At 42.1% G+C, this 17,647-nt stretch overlaps 1 protein-coding gene across 1 annotated transcript in view; it reads left to right on the forward strand.

Annotated features, from left to right (window-relative positions):
* LOC311138563 (zinc transporter ZIP12-like) overlaps nucleotides 1-7,665 on the forward strand; it is a gene marked incomplete at both ends in the record, with an annotated part of 12,637 nt that extends 4,972 nt beyond the window's left edge. The window contains 8 exons of the mRNA XM_084173305.1: nucleotides 6-57; nucleotides 330-502; nucleotides 918-1,070; nucleotides 1,557-1,652; nucleotides 6,077-6,146; nucleotides 6,692-6,850; nucleotides 7,107-7,294; nucleotides 7,537-7,665. Coding sequence (XP_084029431.1) covers nucleotides 6-57; nucleotides 330-502; nucleotides 918-1,070; nucleotides 1,557-1,652; nucleotides 6,077-6,146; nucleotides 6,692-6,850; nucleotides 7,107-7,294; nucleotides 7,537-7,665 — 1,020 coding nt within the window. The remainder of the gene's footprint in view (nucleotides 1-5; nucleotides 58-329; nucleotides 503-917; nucleotides 1,071-1,556; nucleotides 1,653-6,076; nucleotides 6,147-6,691; nucleotides 6,851-7,106; nucleotides 7,295-7,536) is intronic.
* Between the last annotated feature and the right edge of the window lie 9,982 nt (nucleotides 7,666-17,647).

The raw sequence follows: 17,647 nt of genomic DNA on the forward strand, positions 1-17,647 counted from the left end.
ATGCCTGTGAGTCCACAGAGCCAGCTACACAAGGATCTCCACCCAGTGCCATTGAGAGTAAGACACTGTACCTCACAACCCATCATTAGAAATCAACAGCTTGTCTACACTGTCCTTTGGCCAATGTCAATATCTAGCTAAGATGTTCAGCATGCCCCCATTTGTCACTATTTGTCCTGAGTAGAGTCTAAAACATGTATAGTCCATCTGTTGAACAATGCCGTTTATGTATGGCTACAACACATAAAGCTGCTGTAGTCTGTCTCTTAACTATTGATGTTATCTCTGCTATAGTTCTGAACACATCACTGTCTCTGCTCTCTCTGTAGAATATGGCTACAGTACAGCTGCTGTGTTACTCATCACTGTGGGCTCCATGTTGGGCATCTGCTTGATCTTCTTGAACTCCTGCCAGGAGACCTATGCCCTCATCCTGCAGCTCTTTGTGGGCCTGGCTGTGGGCACCCTATCAGGGGACGCCCTCCTGCACCTCATACCACAGGTATAGGGCACAGAGGCCATGCTCATCCCACATGTATAGGGCAGAGGTCACACTTAAACCCCAGGTAAAGGGCACAGAGGCCTCATAAACCTCAAACCACAGTTATAGGGAATAGAGGTTATCTCCTAAATGGTGACATCTCCCAAGTACATAAAAATGGTGTTATAGCTGTTTCATCTAAACAGGCCAACCTATTTGGTCTAAGATATTTTCTAAAACTGCATAACAACATTTTAACCATTGTAAAACAAACAGTGTGGTCAGTGACATCAATTGGGATTTCCTTTCTATCTTAGCTCCCCTTTTTTCTATAGTCATCATGAGTCATGACTACTGGACTGATTACAAAACATATAAGAATACTTTCAGTGTAGATTAAATGTCTCATTGTTTTCTCTCCCTGTCTCCTCTGGAGATCCTTGGCCTCCATGATGACAGTCACCAAGACAATCATCACTTTACTGAGGGAAAGGAATATCTGTGGAAGATATTGGGAATCATCGCTGGAATCTACAGCTTTTTCCTCATCGAAAGGATCTTCTCCCTTGTGATGCCATCACATGGTCATGTAAGATGACAGTTTTTACTAAAGTATTTCTGTCTGTCTCTTGGCATATCCGTCTTCCTGTTTAAAACAACGAATATGCAGATTGTTACACACCAACATCGAACTACAGGCCTGGAAATGATCAACATCCTGAGGTAACTCAACAAAACAACAAAACACAAGGAGGTAACAATAACAACAATAACTGTTAGCAGGCTGTTTCACTCTTATGAATAACCAGCACGTCCTCATCCGAACGTTATCTGTGGAAATCCATTAAAAAACAAGTTATTCATTACTGTTTTCCCATTGGTTCCCATTGGCCCTGGCTGAAACCAGGAATGAAGCTGCATCCCTATGGGTCCTGGTCAAAAGTAGTGCACTACATAGGAAATAGGGTGCCATTTGGGACAGAGCCGGAGCTGAGCTGACTGTGCAGGTGGCTGTGGCTCTGGATGATGGCCTCTGGAGTGACTGGAGAATGATGAGTCTCTTTTTATCTGGCAGGGTCACGGGGGCCTGGGCCATTCCCATGACCTCCCCCGAGAGCTCAACTGCAACGGCCAGTCACAGAGGGGCAAGTCCATCTCAACCATGCAGCTGGTGAGTCTGTTTGTCCCTCTCTAGCACCCATACAGTAGCGTAACTGGCAGCACTTTTTAAAAAAACATGTTCAGTGATTGCACTCACTAACTGTAAGTCGCTCTGGATAAGAGTGTCTGCTAAATGACTAAAAAATGTAAAAAATTGCATCAATGGACGGATGAAGCAGTATGAAACCTATAGGTGGCCCTTGAACTTCCTCAGATAAGAGCAGAAGGAAAGAACTCAATTGAAGGTGCATCCTCATGCATGTGTCCCCTAGGCTTGTTTGGACATGAGCTGTCTCTACTTTTTGAGCGCTTTTGAGGTTTCTGCTTTGAAGAGAGACAAACAGCTGCGGTGGTATAACTGTGTTCCTGTGTCCACTGATGCTTCAAATTAGCGCTGATGACAAATCTGTCAACCCTCTTTGAACTGGTTGAACACAATTGGCGTGATGGCATAGATTACTGTTCTCAATATTAGGAAATACAGTTGAAGTCGGAAGTTTACATACACCTTAGCCAAATACATTTAAACTCAGTTTTTCACAATTCCTGACATTTAATCCTAGTAAAAATTCCCTGTTTTAGGTCATTTAGGATCACCACTTTATTTTAAGAATGTGAAATGTCAGAATAATAGTAGAGAGAATGGTTTATTTCAGCTTTTATTTATTTCATCACATTCCCAGTGGGTCAGAAGTTTACATACACTCAATTAGTATTTGGTAGCATTGCCTTTAAATTGTTTAACTTGGGTCAAACGTTTCGGGTAGCCTTCCACAAGCTTCCCACAATAAGTTGGGTGAATTTTGGCCCATTCCTCCAGACAGAGCTGGTGTAACTGAGTCAGGTTTGTAAGCCTCCTTGCTTGCACACGCTTTTTCAGTTCTGCCCTCAAATGTTCTATAGGATTGAGGTCAGGGCTTTGTGATGGCCACTCCAATACCTTGACTTTGTTGTCCTTAAGCCATTTTGCCACATCTTGGGGTCATTGTCCATTTGTAAGACCCATTTGCGACCAAGCTTTAACTTCCTGACTGATGTCTTGAGATGTTGCTTCAATATATCCACATAATTTTCCTTCCTCATGATGCCATCTATTTTTTGAAGTGCACCAGTCCCTCCTGGAGCAAAGCACCCCCACAGCATGATGCTGCCACCCCCGTGCTTCACGGTTGGGATGGTGTTCTTTGGCTTGCAAGCAACCCCCTTTTTCCTCCAAACATAAAGTGGGGGAAAAAAGTATTTAGTCAGCCACCAATTGTGCAAGTTCTCCCACTTAAAAATATGAGAGAGGCCTGTAATTTTCATCATAGGTACACGTCAACTATGACAGACAAATTGAGAAAAGAAAATAAGTATTTGGTCACCTACAAACAAGCAAGATTTCTGGCTCTCACAGACCTGTAACTTCTTCTTTAAGAGGCTCCTCTGTCCTCCACCCGTTACCTGTATTAATGGCACCTGTTTGAACTTGTTATCAGTATAAAATACACCTGTCCACAACCTCAAACAGTCAAACTCCAAACTCCACTATGGCCAAGACCAAAGAGCTGACAAAGGACACCAGAAACAAAATTGTAGACCTGCACCAGGCTGGGAAGACTGAATCTGCAATAGGTAAGCAGCTTGGTTTGAAGAAATCAACTGTGGGAGCAATTATTAGGAAATGGAAGACATACAAGACCACTGATAATCTCCGTCGATCTGGGGCTCCACGTAAGATCTCACCCCGTGGGGTCAAAATGATCACAAGAACGGTGAGCAAAAATCCCAGAACCACACGGGGGGACCTAGTGAATGACCTGCAGAGAGCTGGGACCAAAGTAACAAAGCCTACCATCAGTAACACACTATGCCGCCAGAGACTCAAATCCTGCAGTGCCAGACGTGTCCCCCTGCTTAAGCCAGTACATGTCCAGGCCCGTCTGAAGTTTGCTAGAGTGCATTTGGATGATCCAGAAGAGGATTGGGAGAATGTCATATGGTCAGATGAAACCAAAATAGAACTTTTTGGTAAAAACTCAACTCGTCGTGTTTGGAGGACAAAGAATGCTGAGTTGCATCCAAAGAACACCATACCTACAGTGAAGCATGGGGGTGGAAACATCATGCTTTGGGGCTGTTTTTCTGCAAAGGGTCCAGGACGACTGATCCGTGTAAAGGAAAGAATGAATGGGGCCATGTATCATGAGATTTTGAGTGAAAACCTCCTTCCATCAGCAAGGGCATTGAAGATGAAACGTGGCTGGGTCTTTCAGCATGACAATGATCCCAAACACACCGCCCGGGCAATGAAGGAGTGGCTTCGTAAGAAGCATTTCAAGGTCCTGGAGTGGCCTAGCCAGTCTCCAGATCTTATCTTTGGAGGGAGTTGAAAGTACGTGTTGCCCAGCGACAGCCCCAAAACATCACTGCTCTAGAGGAGATCTGCATGGAGGAATGGGCCAAAATACCAGCAACAGTGTGTGAAAACCTTGTGAAGACTTACAGAAAATGTTTGACCTGTGTCATTGCCAACAAAGGGTATATAACAAAGTATTGAGAAACTTTTGTTATTGACCAAATACTTATTTTCCACCATAATTTGCAAATAAATTCATAAAGAATCCTACAATGTGATTTTCTGGATTTTATTTTCTCATTTTGTCTGTCATAGTTGACGTGTACCTATGATGAAAATTACAGGCCTCTCTCATCTTTTTAAGTGGGAGAACTTGCACAATTGGTGGCTGACTAAATACTTTTTTCCCCCACTGTAACGATGGTCATTATGGCAAAACAGTTCTATTTTTGTTTCATCAGACCAGAGGACATTTCTCCAAAAAGTACAATCTTTGTTCCCATGTGCAGTTGCAAATCGTAGTCGGTCTTTTTTATGGCGGTTTTGGAGCAGTGGCTTCTTCCTTGCTGAGCGATATAGGACTCGTTTTTACTGTTGATATAGATACTTTTGTACCTGTTTCTTCCAGCATCTTCACAAGGTCCTTTGCTGTTGTTCTGGGATTGATTTGCACTTTTCGCACCAAAGTACGTTCATCTCTAGGACACAGAACGCGTCTCCTTATTGAGCGGTATGACGGCTGCGTGGTCCCATGGTGTTTATACTTGCGTACTATTGTTTGTACAGATGAACGTGGTACCTTCAGGCATTTGGAAATTGCTCCCAAGGATGAACCAGACTTGTGGAGGTCTACAATTTTCTTTCTGAGGTCTTGGCTGATTTCTTTTGATTTTCCATGATGTCAAGCAAAGAGGCACTGAGTTTGAAGGTAGGCCTTGAAATGCATCCACAGGTACACCTCCAATTGCCTCAAATTACATTTACATTTTAGTCATTTAGCAGACGCTCTTATCCAGAGCGACTTACAGTTAGTGAGTGCATACATTATTTATATATTTTTTCATACCCCCCGTGGGAATCGAACCCAAAACCCTGGCGTTACAAACGCCATTCTCTACCAACTGAGCTACATCCCTGCCGGCCATTCCCTCCTCTACCCTGGACAATGCTGGGCCAATTGTGCGCCACCCCATGGGTCTCCCGGTCGCGGCCGGCTATGACAGAGCCTGGATTCGAACCAGGATCTCTAGTGGCACAGCTAGCACTGCGATGCAGTGGCTTAGACCACTGCGCCACTCAGGAGGCCGAATGATGTAAATTAGCCTATCAGAAGCTTCTAAAGCCATGACATCATTTTCTGGAATTTTCCAAGCTGTTTAAAGGCATAGTCAACTTAGTATATGTAAACTTCTGACCCACTGTAATTGTGATACAGTGAATTATAAGTGAAATTATCTGTCAGTAAACAATTGTTGGTAAAATTACTTGTGTCATGCACAAAGTAGATGTCCAAACCGACTTGCCAAAACTATAGTTTGTTAACAAGACATTTGTGGAGTGGTTGAAAAATGAGTTTTAATGACTCCAACCGAAGTGTATGTAAACTTACGACTTCAACTGTATGTGTCATTTTAACAAAGCCACTATTAGGCCTATCAAAAACAAGAAAAAACATGGGTGAAGGTGGCGGAGGTTTGGAGTGAGAGTGGGAGAAATGATCTGCCAATGTGCTCTGGGAGGCTAATATAAAAGCACAGGAATTCAAAAGAGGCCTATAGGATTCGAAATTATTTTGTTAACATTTTGAACAGTTTGAACTCTGATGTTGCCATGTACAGAATGTTGCATTGCAGGGAAAGTGAAGAGTGGTGTGGGCGAGAGTAAATCTGTAACAGGCCATGGTGTAGGAGACCTTGATGCTGCTGTTGAATAATTCAGGCCTGATGCGGACAGTGAGAGGAGTAGACTGTTCATGATATAGGCAGGGGGAACTGTGGTCACTGATTTGCTGCTTTGTCATGGATCGGAGTAATGTCATTGTAATGCAGTGTAATGTAAGAAAAAAATCCTCCAATGTGTTTGTCTCTCCCCTACAGGGAACAGTGGAGGACTTGGAATGCACAGAAATCCCATCAGAGGAACCAAGAACCCCTTCACATCAGACGAGTGAGTAAGATATTTCATCAATCAATCAATCAAATGTATTTATAAAGCCCTTTTTACATCAGCAGATGTCACAAAGTGCTATACAGAAACCCAGCCTAAAACCCCAAATAGCAAGCAATGCAGATGTAGAAGCACAGTGGCTAGGAAAAACTCCCTAGAAAGGCAGGAACCTAGGAAGAAACCTAGAGAGGTGCCAGGCTCTGAGGGGTGGCCAGTCCTCTTTGTCCTCCTTTCTCCTTTATCTTCACTCACTGTCCCCAAGTCCTCAGTTCCATCTCTGTTTAATAATAATAAATAATAAATAATAATATGCCATTTAGCAGACGCTTTTATCCAAAGCGACTTACAGTCATGCGTGCATACATTTTTGTGTATGGGTGGTCCCATGTGTTCAGTTTGATCCCATGTGTTTAGTTTGATCCTGTTCTGTTTTGTTCTGTCCAGTGTGCTGTGTGTAATGTGGGGCTAGGACTGGGCTAGGGAACATAGAAGATGGGCTTTCAGGACAGAGCCGCCACACAGACAGACTTTCTTTGTGTTCCCAGGACAGGGTATTCCTATACTGGCTTTGATGGTAATCGTGGGAGACAGCCTCCATAACTTTGCTGACGGCCTGGTGGTGGGGGCGGCCTTCTCCTCGTCCACCGAGACGGGCATGGCGACCACCGTGGCCATCCTCTGCCACGAAATCCCTCATGAAATGGGTGAGAAGTCACAAGTCAGAGAGCAGCGGCTCTAAGGTCAAAGGTTGTTGGCATGGGATGGCAGCGTTGTTATTCTTCTTTGGGTTCTTTTGTCAAACATGACTTGAGTCATTTGTGTCCCAGTTGCGGAGAACTGAACACGCTGGTTCTAAATGACCTAAAATGTCTTCTTCTTCTTCTTCTTCTTCTTCTTCTTCTTCTTCTTCTTCTTCTTCTTCTTCTTCTTCTTCTTCTTCTTCTTCTCTCTCCATCTCAGGTGACTTTGCGGTGTTGCTAAGCTCAGGTCTCTCTGTGAGGAATGCAGTGATGATGAACCTCCTCAGTGCTCTGACGGCCTTCATTGGCCTCTATATCGGCCTCTTCGTCTCCTCGGAACCAGAGGTCCAGCAGTGGATCTTCACCGTTACCGCGGGGATCTTCCTCTATCTGTCACTGGTAGAGATGGTGAGACTGGGCTACTGCTGTTCTTAGTGAAACACACACTGATAGATAGGGACAGGAGTTTAACCAGACAGTGTCCCCCCCTGATCAGTCAGCTCACATAGTCAAGAAAATATTCTGGCCCTATTGATAGGTAATAGATTGTTACAATTCACAGGTGATTTGTGATAGAGAGATGTACCCACTACTCAAACTCCCAGACCCTCATTTCTCCTTCTTCTCTTCCTCCCCTTTCTCTCTCTCAGCTTCCAGAGATGAGTCGTGTGAAGACCAACAGGCCCTGTATCATGTTCCTCCTGCAGAACCTTGGCCTCCTAATGGGCTGGGCCTGTCTGCTGCTCCTTGCACTGTTTGAGCACAAACTTAAGTTCTGATGACACGACACACACATCTTACTATGGTATCTGCCATGCAAATATGTAATTGATGGCAATGTTGACGGTACTTTGTGGTCTTGTTTTTTTAATCATTTTGACATCTTGTTTATTGATTACTGTATTGTTTATTGATGCTTGTTATAATTGTGTAAAACACCATATGAAGACAGTGAACAGCACATGTAAAATGTCACAAGTAAGGAACATTTCATAAGTGACAGTGATAGTAGAGTGACGTGAAAAATAGCAGTGACGATGTGAATCAAACGTCATTTTTGATCCAGTGGTTACGCATAATGTGAATCCACTTTTGTATAAATCAGATGCCTAAATGTGAGCTTTAGGATATGTACACATTTTCTATGTGATGATTTATTTTTGTATGATGTACTGTGTATCATAGGGCACATAGCTAGACGAGATCTTTATAACAGGTACATTGCTTGTATGTGTATATTTACCATGATATAAACATGTAACTACCAAAATAAAGGAAACACCAACATAAAGTGTCTTAACAGGGCGTTGGGCCACCACGAGCCACCAGAACAGCTTCAATGTGCCTTGGCATAGATTCACAGACACAGACAGACAGACAGACAGACACACACACACACACACAACCTTTAAACCCCCTATGCTCCTTTGAGATCCCTCTTTCAAAGTAAGTGAGATCTCTTCTTCTAGCCATGGTAGCCAAAATAATGGGTAACTGGGCATTTTTATACATGACCCTAAGCATGATGGGATGTCAATTGTTTAATTAACTCAGGAACCACAGCTGTGTGGAAGCACCTGATTTCAATTTACTTTGTATTCCTCATATACTCAAGTGTTTCCTTTATTTTGGCTGTTACCTGTATCTTCATTATAATGCTGTTGCCTTTGACAATTAAACCATCCATTGATCTCCATTTGATTAGGAAACCAAACCAAGACAACCTTATTTCTTTCACTAACATAGTTGGTCAAAACTAAAGATAATATATTTGAAGTAAATACTTGGAACAGGAACTCCATTACTGGATATCTATAATTGGTAGTCAGTATAATATTCTAAATACAGCACGTTGGGGTCTCAATAAGTGACCTTAGTTAGCAGCTGATCTTTTCCAGGTATCTGGAAGTGCAAGCAAAAAGATTGAATAAACTATGGGTGTTTACTCTGCCCAATTCTTATTGATTTGGAGATGGATGCCTAATGCATATGTTGCTGCCAAGGTCTATCATGTCTATCGCCTTTGTTTTTTATCACTAATGTTGAGGAGGGAGGGTTGGGAAATCACCTAGTCATTCTCAGTATGTAAACAAATGTGACAATCAATAAAACAAAACTTTTCTTCAAACTTACTGTACTGTATCTATATATAATAATATATGCCATTTAGCAGACATCCAAAGCGACAAACAGTCATGCGTGCATACATTTTTTACATATCGGTCCCAGGAATCGAACCCACTACACTCGCGAGAGCCTTTCTCTACCAACTGAGCCACAGAGGACCACTTAGCTCACCCCCTATGTTAAAGACTTGTGTTATCTACCAATTTTCTGCTGCTGGGTTTTGAAATTGTAATGGATGTGTTGTCACTTTCTTGTCTGGCCTGACCAGAATGGAAATCAGAGCTTGTTACTGTACTTGTGTTCTGTTATACAGTATGTAGAATTTGTTCTGTTCTGATCAGCTCTAGTCAGGTCTGCCCTGTTTGGTGGTCTTTTGGTTCTGCTCTGCTCTGTTCAATTATAACCAATGTCAGGGAATTTGGTTCTGTACTGCTGTTTTATGATAAGCCTTCTAATCTGTTATTGTCTCTATGGTTATACAATAACACTGCCTGTCAGCTCTCTATTTTGGAGATATGTATTCTCAGTCCTGATCACTGTACACTGTGAACACTGTGTGCGGTCCAACGGGGGGCAGTTCCACCCACCTGAGCTGCCTCTATTGTTCTCTTCATCCAGCAGAAAGCTCTTGGTCTGGGCTGACTAATCCACACTCAACAAGCTGGAGACTCCAGAGGGATCCTGCCCACACAGTGCTGCACTGTGCTCCCTCTCTCAAAGGCCAGAGTGGGCCTAGAGAGGGAGGGGAAGGAAGAGGGGCACGAGAGGGGCAAAAGAGAGAGCAAAGCCTACTGTATACAAAATATGCACTTATACTATATTCATGAGACAATAGATACATTTGTGATCTTGAATCTACTGTTAAGGCCACAATTATGATTCGATATTATACAAGATACGTTTATGTACAATTCTGATGAGATGCTCTCTTTAAGCAGTAACTGGTTAATGTTGAGTACTCGATACAGTAAAGTAACATCATTTCACAAAAGCCTGGTCCACAAGCTGGAGGTAGTCATCTGCCAATAACTCTACAATAAGGAAAATATGTTTATTCATAATAACCTCAGTATAACCTCAGATCTGCAAATACTGTAGATAGTGCTTAGATTATTTGGCTTATGGTTGGTTTCAAAGTCGTGAATATTCTGCTGACCCCATTTATTAGAGCTTCATTCTACAACAATGGGAGGAAGTTCATGACATTTTCTCTTATACTTGCAATTTATTTAGCTCATTTTGGGAATGCCGTCCCCTTTGGAATTTCCAGGATAGCTCCAGGTTTATTGGTTTGTGTGTGTGTGTGTGTCTATGTGTGCATGTGTGTTGTTCTAAAATACGCTCTTTGACATGCTTGTGTGTGTGTTTTGAAAGGCGTCCGCTGCCGGGATGGAGGAAGGAAGGGATTTTTATCTGGGCTGTGAGTGCACTTCTGTATCCGCAGCCATCCTCACCCGCTCGGCAAAGAGTCCCCAAAGCAGAGCAAAGGTCAGGGGACAGGAGGACAGAGGGAGCATAGACGTGAGCTAAGGGGAAAGGATAAGACAGACATACAATGGGATATGCCAGCGATGCACTCAGATGTTTTCCTTTTGGATTTTAAATCGGGGTACTGCTCTGACTCAAAACATAACCCATTGTGCTTCATGTACTGTAATTGTGCCAACGGTATGTGCTAAGTGTCTTGTGTGTGAGGTTAGAGTCAGGTTTTGATGTGTCAAGAGTTATGGTATTGAGCCAATGGTAAGGAATTGTCCTTAAAATGTGCCTCCTTAACCCATAAAAACCCTTTTCCACCGATGTCTACATTTGTTATTCTGAAACACTGAACCTTTGCAGGAAAACACAATTACAATATGCTGCAGAGTATAGGCCTACTGTAATTATTGTTTGTAAATTGCTGTATATGGATCATAATACAAAGAACAGTCTAAAGGCAATCTGATCAGAACAGACTCTACATTCATTAGTGTAGCAACTCCCAGAGTGTATCTCAATTCTTTAATTCCTCGCTTCCTCTCTCCTCACCTCATTCTCAAAGAGCATTGGCAGAGTAGATTCAAGGTCCCACCCCTAGGACCTGTTCCTCCAATGAGTTTTAAGAAGCAGATTGGGAGAGAGGATGCGAGGAATCACAGAAAGAGTAATTGGAAAAGAGCCCCAATGGTTTGTTGAAACATATAAAACCACAAGAGGGCAATGATGAATAATAAAGGCACTGAGTTTTGTCCTACTGTTTGTAATACCAACAACCAACAACATACTGCTAGAGGGGGCGGTTGGGGGCGGTTTACAGGAGGTATCAGTCATTTTGCCCATGACAAAGGCAACTGTCATTGTGTATTAGAAAAGTTTTTAGTGGTGACATTTGGCTTTGACAGGAATAGGATTCCTGGTGATGATGCATAATCTATGATAAAAAAAAAAAAATGGATTTATGGATCAAATAGTGATTGACCATGATATTGCATTTTTGGTCTGTGGAGCTCCGGGCCTGAGCTGCCACAAGGGAATTACTGGGGCTTTTACTCTGTCTAGACCAGCAGACATATCATAAACTTTACAATACAGAAAACTGAGCATGGATTCCACATTTACAGTCCAGTGACATATCAATCATTGTGCATTAGCAATGTAATGTAGTGTGAACTAAAATACGGATAGAATGTAAAAAATATATGATTTACGTTCATTCTCGCTCTATCTCCCAGCTTCTTAATAGCTTCTACCCCCAAGCAATAAGGCTGCTGAACAGCTAATCAAATGGCTACCCGGACTATTTGCATTGACCCCCCCCCCCCCCCCCTTTTTACACTGCTGTTACCCGCTGTTTATTATTTACATTTTACATTTTAGTCATTTAGCAGACGCTCTTATCCAGAGCGACTTACAGTTAGTGAGTGCATACATTTTTTTCATACTATGCATAGTCACTTTACCCCTACCTACATGTACATATTACCTCAATTACCTTGACTAACCTGTACCCCCGCACATTGACTCGGTACCGGTACCCCCTGTATATTTTTTTACTTTTGTTTATTTAGTAAATATTTTCTTAACTCTTATTTTTCTTAAAACTGCATTGTTGGTTAAGGGCTTGTCAGTAAGCATTTCAAGTTAAGGTCTACACCTGTTGTATTCGGCACATGTGACAAATACACATTTATTTGTGTGTGCAGAGTGCAAATATGATAATGGTTCAATTAGAGCCAACCCCCCATTTAGGGGAGCTAATGTCTCATCCCCTGGACCCCATAATTTGTACACTGTGGTGTGTAAATGTGCTATAGTGCAAAGACAGTAGCCTACAGACAGTAGGCTTTGTCCTTTTATGTAAGGCTATTTATTGCAAAATATAAACATTTCATGTGTTTTTATCCAAAGTAACTCTTACTGTGAAAGGAGTAAATTAAAGAATAACCTCATCTCTAGGATAATTGCGCATGGGTGGAAGTGTCTGGTCAACGAGATTTATTAGGCTACAAACACCTATCAACGTGTGACGCTTTTAGATTTTCCCCTTCCCATTATGTTCCAACCCAATCATAAAAGTAATTATTATTTTACAAAATAAAGTTCAAATCATTGCAACTGTTAACTCGAGCAACTAGGATTAGTCTAGATGTTCCTTGCTTGAGACAAGGCTTACACCTGTGCCTTTGCTCGAGATGCGCAAACTTACCTGCATCCAGCTGCTGTAACCAGTTGAGTGCGCACGTGGGGGAAAAGGCTGTGGGAGTGGGAGTGAGTGGCAGTGAGTGGCAGATACTCGCTAAGTGACTGAGCTGTTCAGTGACATGCAGTCTTATTTATTTATTTATTTTTACCTAAAGGGAGGAAACAAGCCCATTAGAAAAACGTTTTTTACCCAAACTGCTCCTCCTTCCTACGTCTTACCGGTTGTGGTCTGACTCAAACTTCAAGACTGCATGGCAGAGTGGCTGAGGGAAATAGCAAGTCACTTAACTTCTCCGCCACAAAAGTCTCTTTAACACAACTCTTTTTATTAATTTGGACGTAACGTCGAGTCAAAGAAAAATGTCTGCTCTTAACTTTTGAAGAGAGCCACCGACCCTTGAAAAAGTTGATTGTCTATCTCAACGATCGATCGACGGTTGGATGTCAAATGGTCCATAATAACTTGCAAAAGACGCACTCACTTTTGGACAGACATATGGATTCGCTCGAAAACCCTGGGCTACAAGTATGTACAGTTGCAGGATTTTATTTCTATGCCTATGTCGCATGTGTATGGTAATAAATAACTTGCCATTTATGAAGTTATCCAACAAAAATAGATGCAAATACCTCATTTCCAATACCATCTTGGCTTGGCGCCAAATGTAACGAAGCAGTAAACTCCGAAGGAAACGTTGGAGGAGCTTGCATTATAGCCTAGCTTTTGGATAATAAGGACGAATATTCTTCTACAAAGTTAAACAACTAGGCTACTATTGTTTCAGGTGTGTTACATAGTTATAGCTGTCATTTGTTTGATGACAATTGAATTGCACCAGCCTGATTATTTTACCTGGTGACCCTCATATAGCCAAGTGATTTATTAGGCAAGAAGTTTCTTACATTTATGCATCAGTAAATATTTGTATTTTTGCATGGCCAGTCCAGTACTCTATTAGCCTTGGGGTTGGATATGAAATCCACACAGTTAAAACCAGCGATGCATGCTTTGAAGTGATTAAGAAAATATTTAGATGGTCTCTTGACCAGGTCAGTGGTTCAATAAGAAATCTGAATCATATTACATTACAGTACACAGTATAGACAGCAATAGTAAATGCGTCTTTTTGTAGGCATTAACTCCCCATAGGATCACTATTTTTGGTTCCAGGTAGATTCATTTTTGGTTCCATGTAGAACCCGCTGTAGAAAGGGTTCTACATGAACCCAAAAGTGTTCTACCTGCAACAAAAAGGGGTTCTTCAAAGGGTTCTCCTATGGGGAGTATATAATAGCCTTGGTTTTGAACTACTGAAAGAGCAGATTGCCATTATGGTAAGTACTGGATGTTGCACTATTTCCACTTGCCTATCTGTTTATGAATGTAGTGTATTCAATATTCAGAATTTTCAATGACTACCAGGCTGCTCTTAAAAAAAAGATTTAGCAAATATATGCACTAGAAATGGCATTCAACATTGCCTAATGTCACTGCATATTGAGTGCCTGCACCAAAATTGGTATTTTAGAGTAAATAGACTAGACATAATAACTGGTTTCTAAGTAACCGACAGAATAGCTTTCTTTTTATATTCATAATTTACATGTCCTGGGGGAATGTGTTGGAATAGAAAGCAGATTTGGTGTTTTTTCAGTTGCTACTAGCAACATAGCACTTCAGCCCTGTAGTGCAGTTTCCCGAGGTGTAGCCTATTATGATCACAGACAGTATATAATCTATTTATCATATGCAATAATGTCCATTTTGGAGTTGAATGTCCTTTTAAAAAAGTCACTAGAAGTGACCTTCTCACAGTCGTTCAACAAAACAAAATCTCCTGGGAAGACCCCACACAACCCCCCTCCCCCACAAAGACCCCAGCTGCTACGACCTATATAAGATGTCATACCCATATGTCAATACATCATACCCTTTGTTATTCAGGTTTTAGTGTTACCTGCTGATAATAGTATTTTTTTAAAAATACATCTGTTTTCTCCCCTTACTGAAGTCACATGGAAAAGGAGCACGTAGAAAAGGCAGATTCAAAGGATCAGATGGCAGCACCTCTTCAGATACAACAACCAACAGCTTTGTGCGACAGGTAAGGGGAACAAACACTCTGTGTTTAGATTACCTAAAAGGTATTTATGACCTCAGTATCTTGAAGGTCTATGGATTTTCTGGAAAGCCAGTGATCCTAATGGTTGGCAGTGAGAATCCGATTTAGGAAGTGTGAGAGTAATCCTGAGACAGTACCTTTTCTGACTTTGAATGCGTTAGAGAGGGGTATTAAGTTACTATAATGGTATGAATGTGATGATATCTCTAGGCGTACTGTATGTGCTTCAATATCTGGCCATCGGACACTTGTGACATCAAGTCTGTACTGGATGTTTACAGCATATAATTAGAACATTCTATTTCTATGGTTTACAGTACATAGCCAGTAAGTTCAGACTGGCGTAAGAGTGAAAACTGGCAAGTCATTGATATAAATCATTGCATGTTGCAACGAAAGCCCCTATTATAAACAGTGCTTGGGTACAGTATGTTAACGATCTCTGTGAACAGCAGGCACCAGTGGCTCTGTAGCTTTGCACTCAGTGCTTGAGTGTGGCTGGCGACACTGTGGCCTGTTATAAAGCAGACCCTCTGAGGTACATAGTGTGTATGTGAAGCACTCGCGGTGTCTGGTCTTTGTTGAGCAGCAGACCTGCAGGGACAGACAGGCAGAGGACGGGTTAAGGATGGGCGCCTCTGCAGAAATGTTTCTGCCTTTTTTGGAGGAGACACAGATCGCCTCCTCTTTAGCAGAGCAGGGGTGAAACCGGAGTGGGATCAGAACAATATGGCACGTTGTGGAATTGCCGTCTGCTTTCTCTCAGGCACAGAGAAGATGTTTGAATTGAGGCTAAGGGAAGTTCGCATTTGCTTTTACCATGTGTTTATATGATCAGTGAAGAGTTGCTGTGTGGATTAGGGTGGTAGTGATGAAGGTCTTCTCGGCAGTGATATGTCATGCCTCCCCTCCCCCGTCCTGGGTATGCCAACGGGCTCATTAGGCCGACCCCCTCTGACTGACTGTCGTCATCCTCTACAACGCTCTCAGTCTTCGTGACCAAACTCAATTAGACTGAGAGCGACTACAGTAACTTACATCTGAGACACAACACTGTGGGAGATGCCGAGACATGAGCGGGAAGTTAGGATAGGGAAGGAGAGAAAAGTAGAGGGAGAGAGAGAAAGGGAAAGAAAAAGAGAGCGAGGGGGAACGTATGAGGGTCAGACAAGCAACTACGTCTGAGACACAACCCTACTGAGAGAGATACCCAGACATGATGTAGGAAGTAGGATAGGAAATGAGAGAGAAAAGTAGAGGGAGAAAGAAAAAGAGAGAGAGTGGGGAAAGGTTGTACCTGGGTCAGACGGGCAAAGCTAAGAGCAGACATAGTATCCCCTTTTAGATGATTGCTGGAAGAGGACCCCAGGAATAGCAGCCCTTCCAGGAACTCTGTTAGGAACTAAATTAACTACACTGTTTTTGAATTGTTTTATCATAACAGCGGTTAAGCTGACCTTTTTTCCCTCCCCCTCTCCCTCTCCATCTTGTTGGACATTATTATTTTCACTGCTCACACAAGTATGATGCTGCGGTGTGTAAAACTTTAAACTAACACCATAGTGGGAACTGGGTTTCGAAATATGAGGAGGGAAAAAAGCATAGTTGTTTCGCTGCCTATTCGTCAAGCTGTCAAGGTCTTTTTAATCTTCTCCAAAAAAAATGTCTTGTCTCATTGTAATCTTCCCTATTTGTTATCAGAACTCTCACCATGCTCAGACTCAAATGTATACATAATCAAGAGAAATATCTTTTAAAAACTATAATAATAGTTGAGGTACATTTTGTGATGATTTTATGTTACTTTCCTTGAAATGATCATCTACAAAACTTTTTCATCAAGTGTTTAATTGTGAGTCTCGCCTATTCCTTCCAAATGCTCATATCACATGTTGTTTGAGTGCATTCCACTCTTCTCCCATCTCCCCAACACCACACCTGTTGGCATGGTGACTCAATCCCAGTATTCATGTGGGCGAGTGTTCAGAGGCTCATCCTGGTTACTGTACGCTCGATCCATTACACCTGCCATCTCTCGGTCCTGCAGTCAAACTGCTGCTAAAAGAACAGTCTTACTTTACTCATTCTCACACAGAGAGAGGGCAGACAGAGAGAGAGGAAGAGAGAAGAGAATAGAGACAGAGAAAGAAAGAGAGAGGGAGATAAAAAAAAATGAAGAAAGAAAGAAATAGAGAAGTGCCCTGTGACTCTTACTGCCCATGGGGTTTATGGTAGGATGGAGGAGGTTAAGAGCAGTGGTGGTCCAGACTACTCTCTGCTTTAAGTCCAGCTCTGCAAGAAGAATGAGTAGTCTCTAAAGGACTAAACTGTGTCATGGACTCCATAAATAGAGTTGAACCGAGCTAAATGTCATTGAGGGGATGGTAACTGATACTGTATAATTGCAGGGATAAAAGCTTGAAGGGCACTGCAGTCTAATTTGTTTAAGATTTTAGGCCCTCTGTCCAAAATGGAATCATTCTCAGGATGCGTCCCAAATGTCACCCAATTCCCTATGTAGTGCACTACTCTTTACCAGAGCCCATCAAAAGTAGTGCACTATATAAGGAATTGGGTGCCATTTGGGATGTATACTCAGTGCTGCCAAACCCTTTGTAGGATTTATCAGATTACCATACATCTCCTGAGGCCTTATCTAAGTGCTCTGGACATTTATTAATAGTATAGCAGGAGAATATAATCAAATGCATCCCAAACATCCATAAATGTACACATTTTTAATGCCCCACATACACTGCTGGAGTTTTAGTTATGTGATTTCTGCGGTAGGTCTTTGCATTGACTGATGAGGCATTTTACACCAGCCTGG

Source organism: Coregonus lavaretus (assembly GCF_964263955.1).
Source record: "Coregonus lavaretus genome assembly, chromosome: 2".
NCBI classification, from domain to species: domain Eukaryota; kingdom Metazoa; phylum Chordata; class Actinopteri; order Salmoniformes; family Salmonidae; genus Coregonus; species Coregonus lavaretus.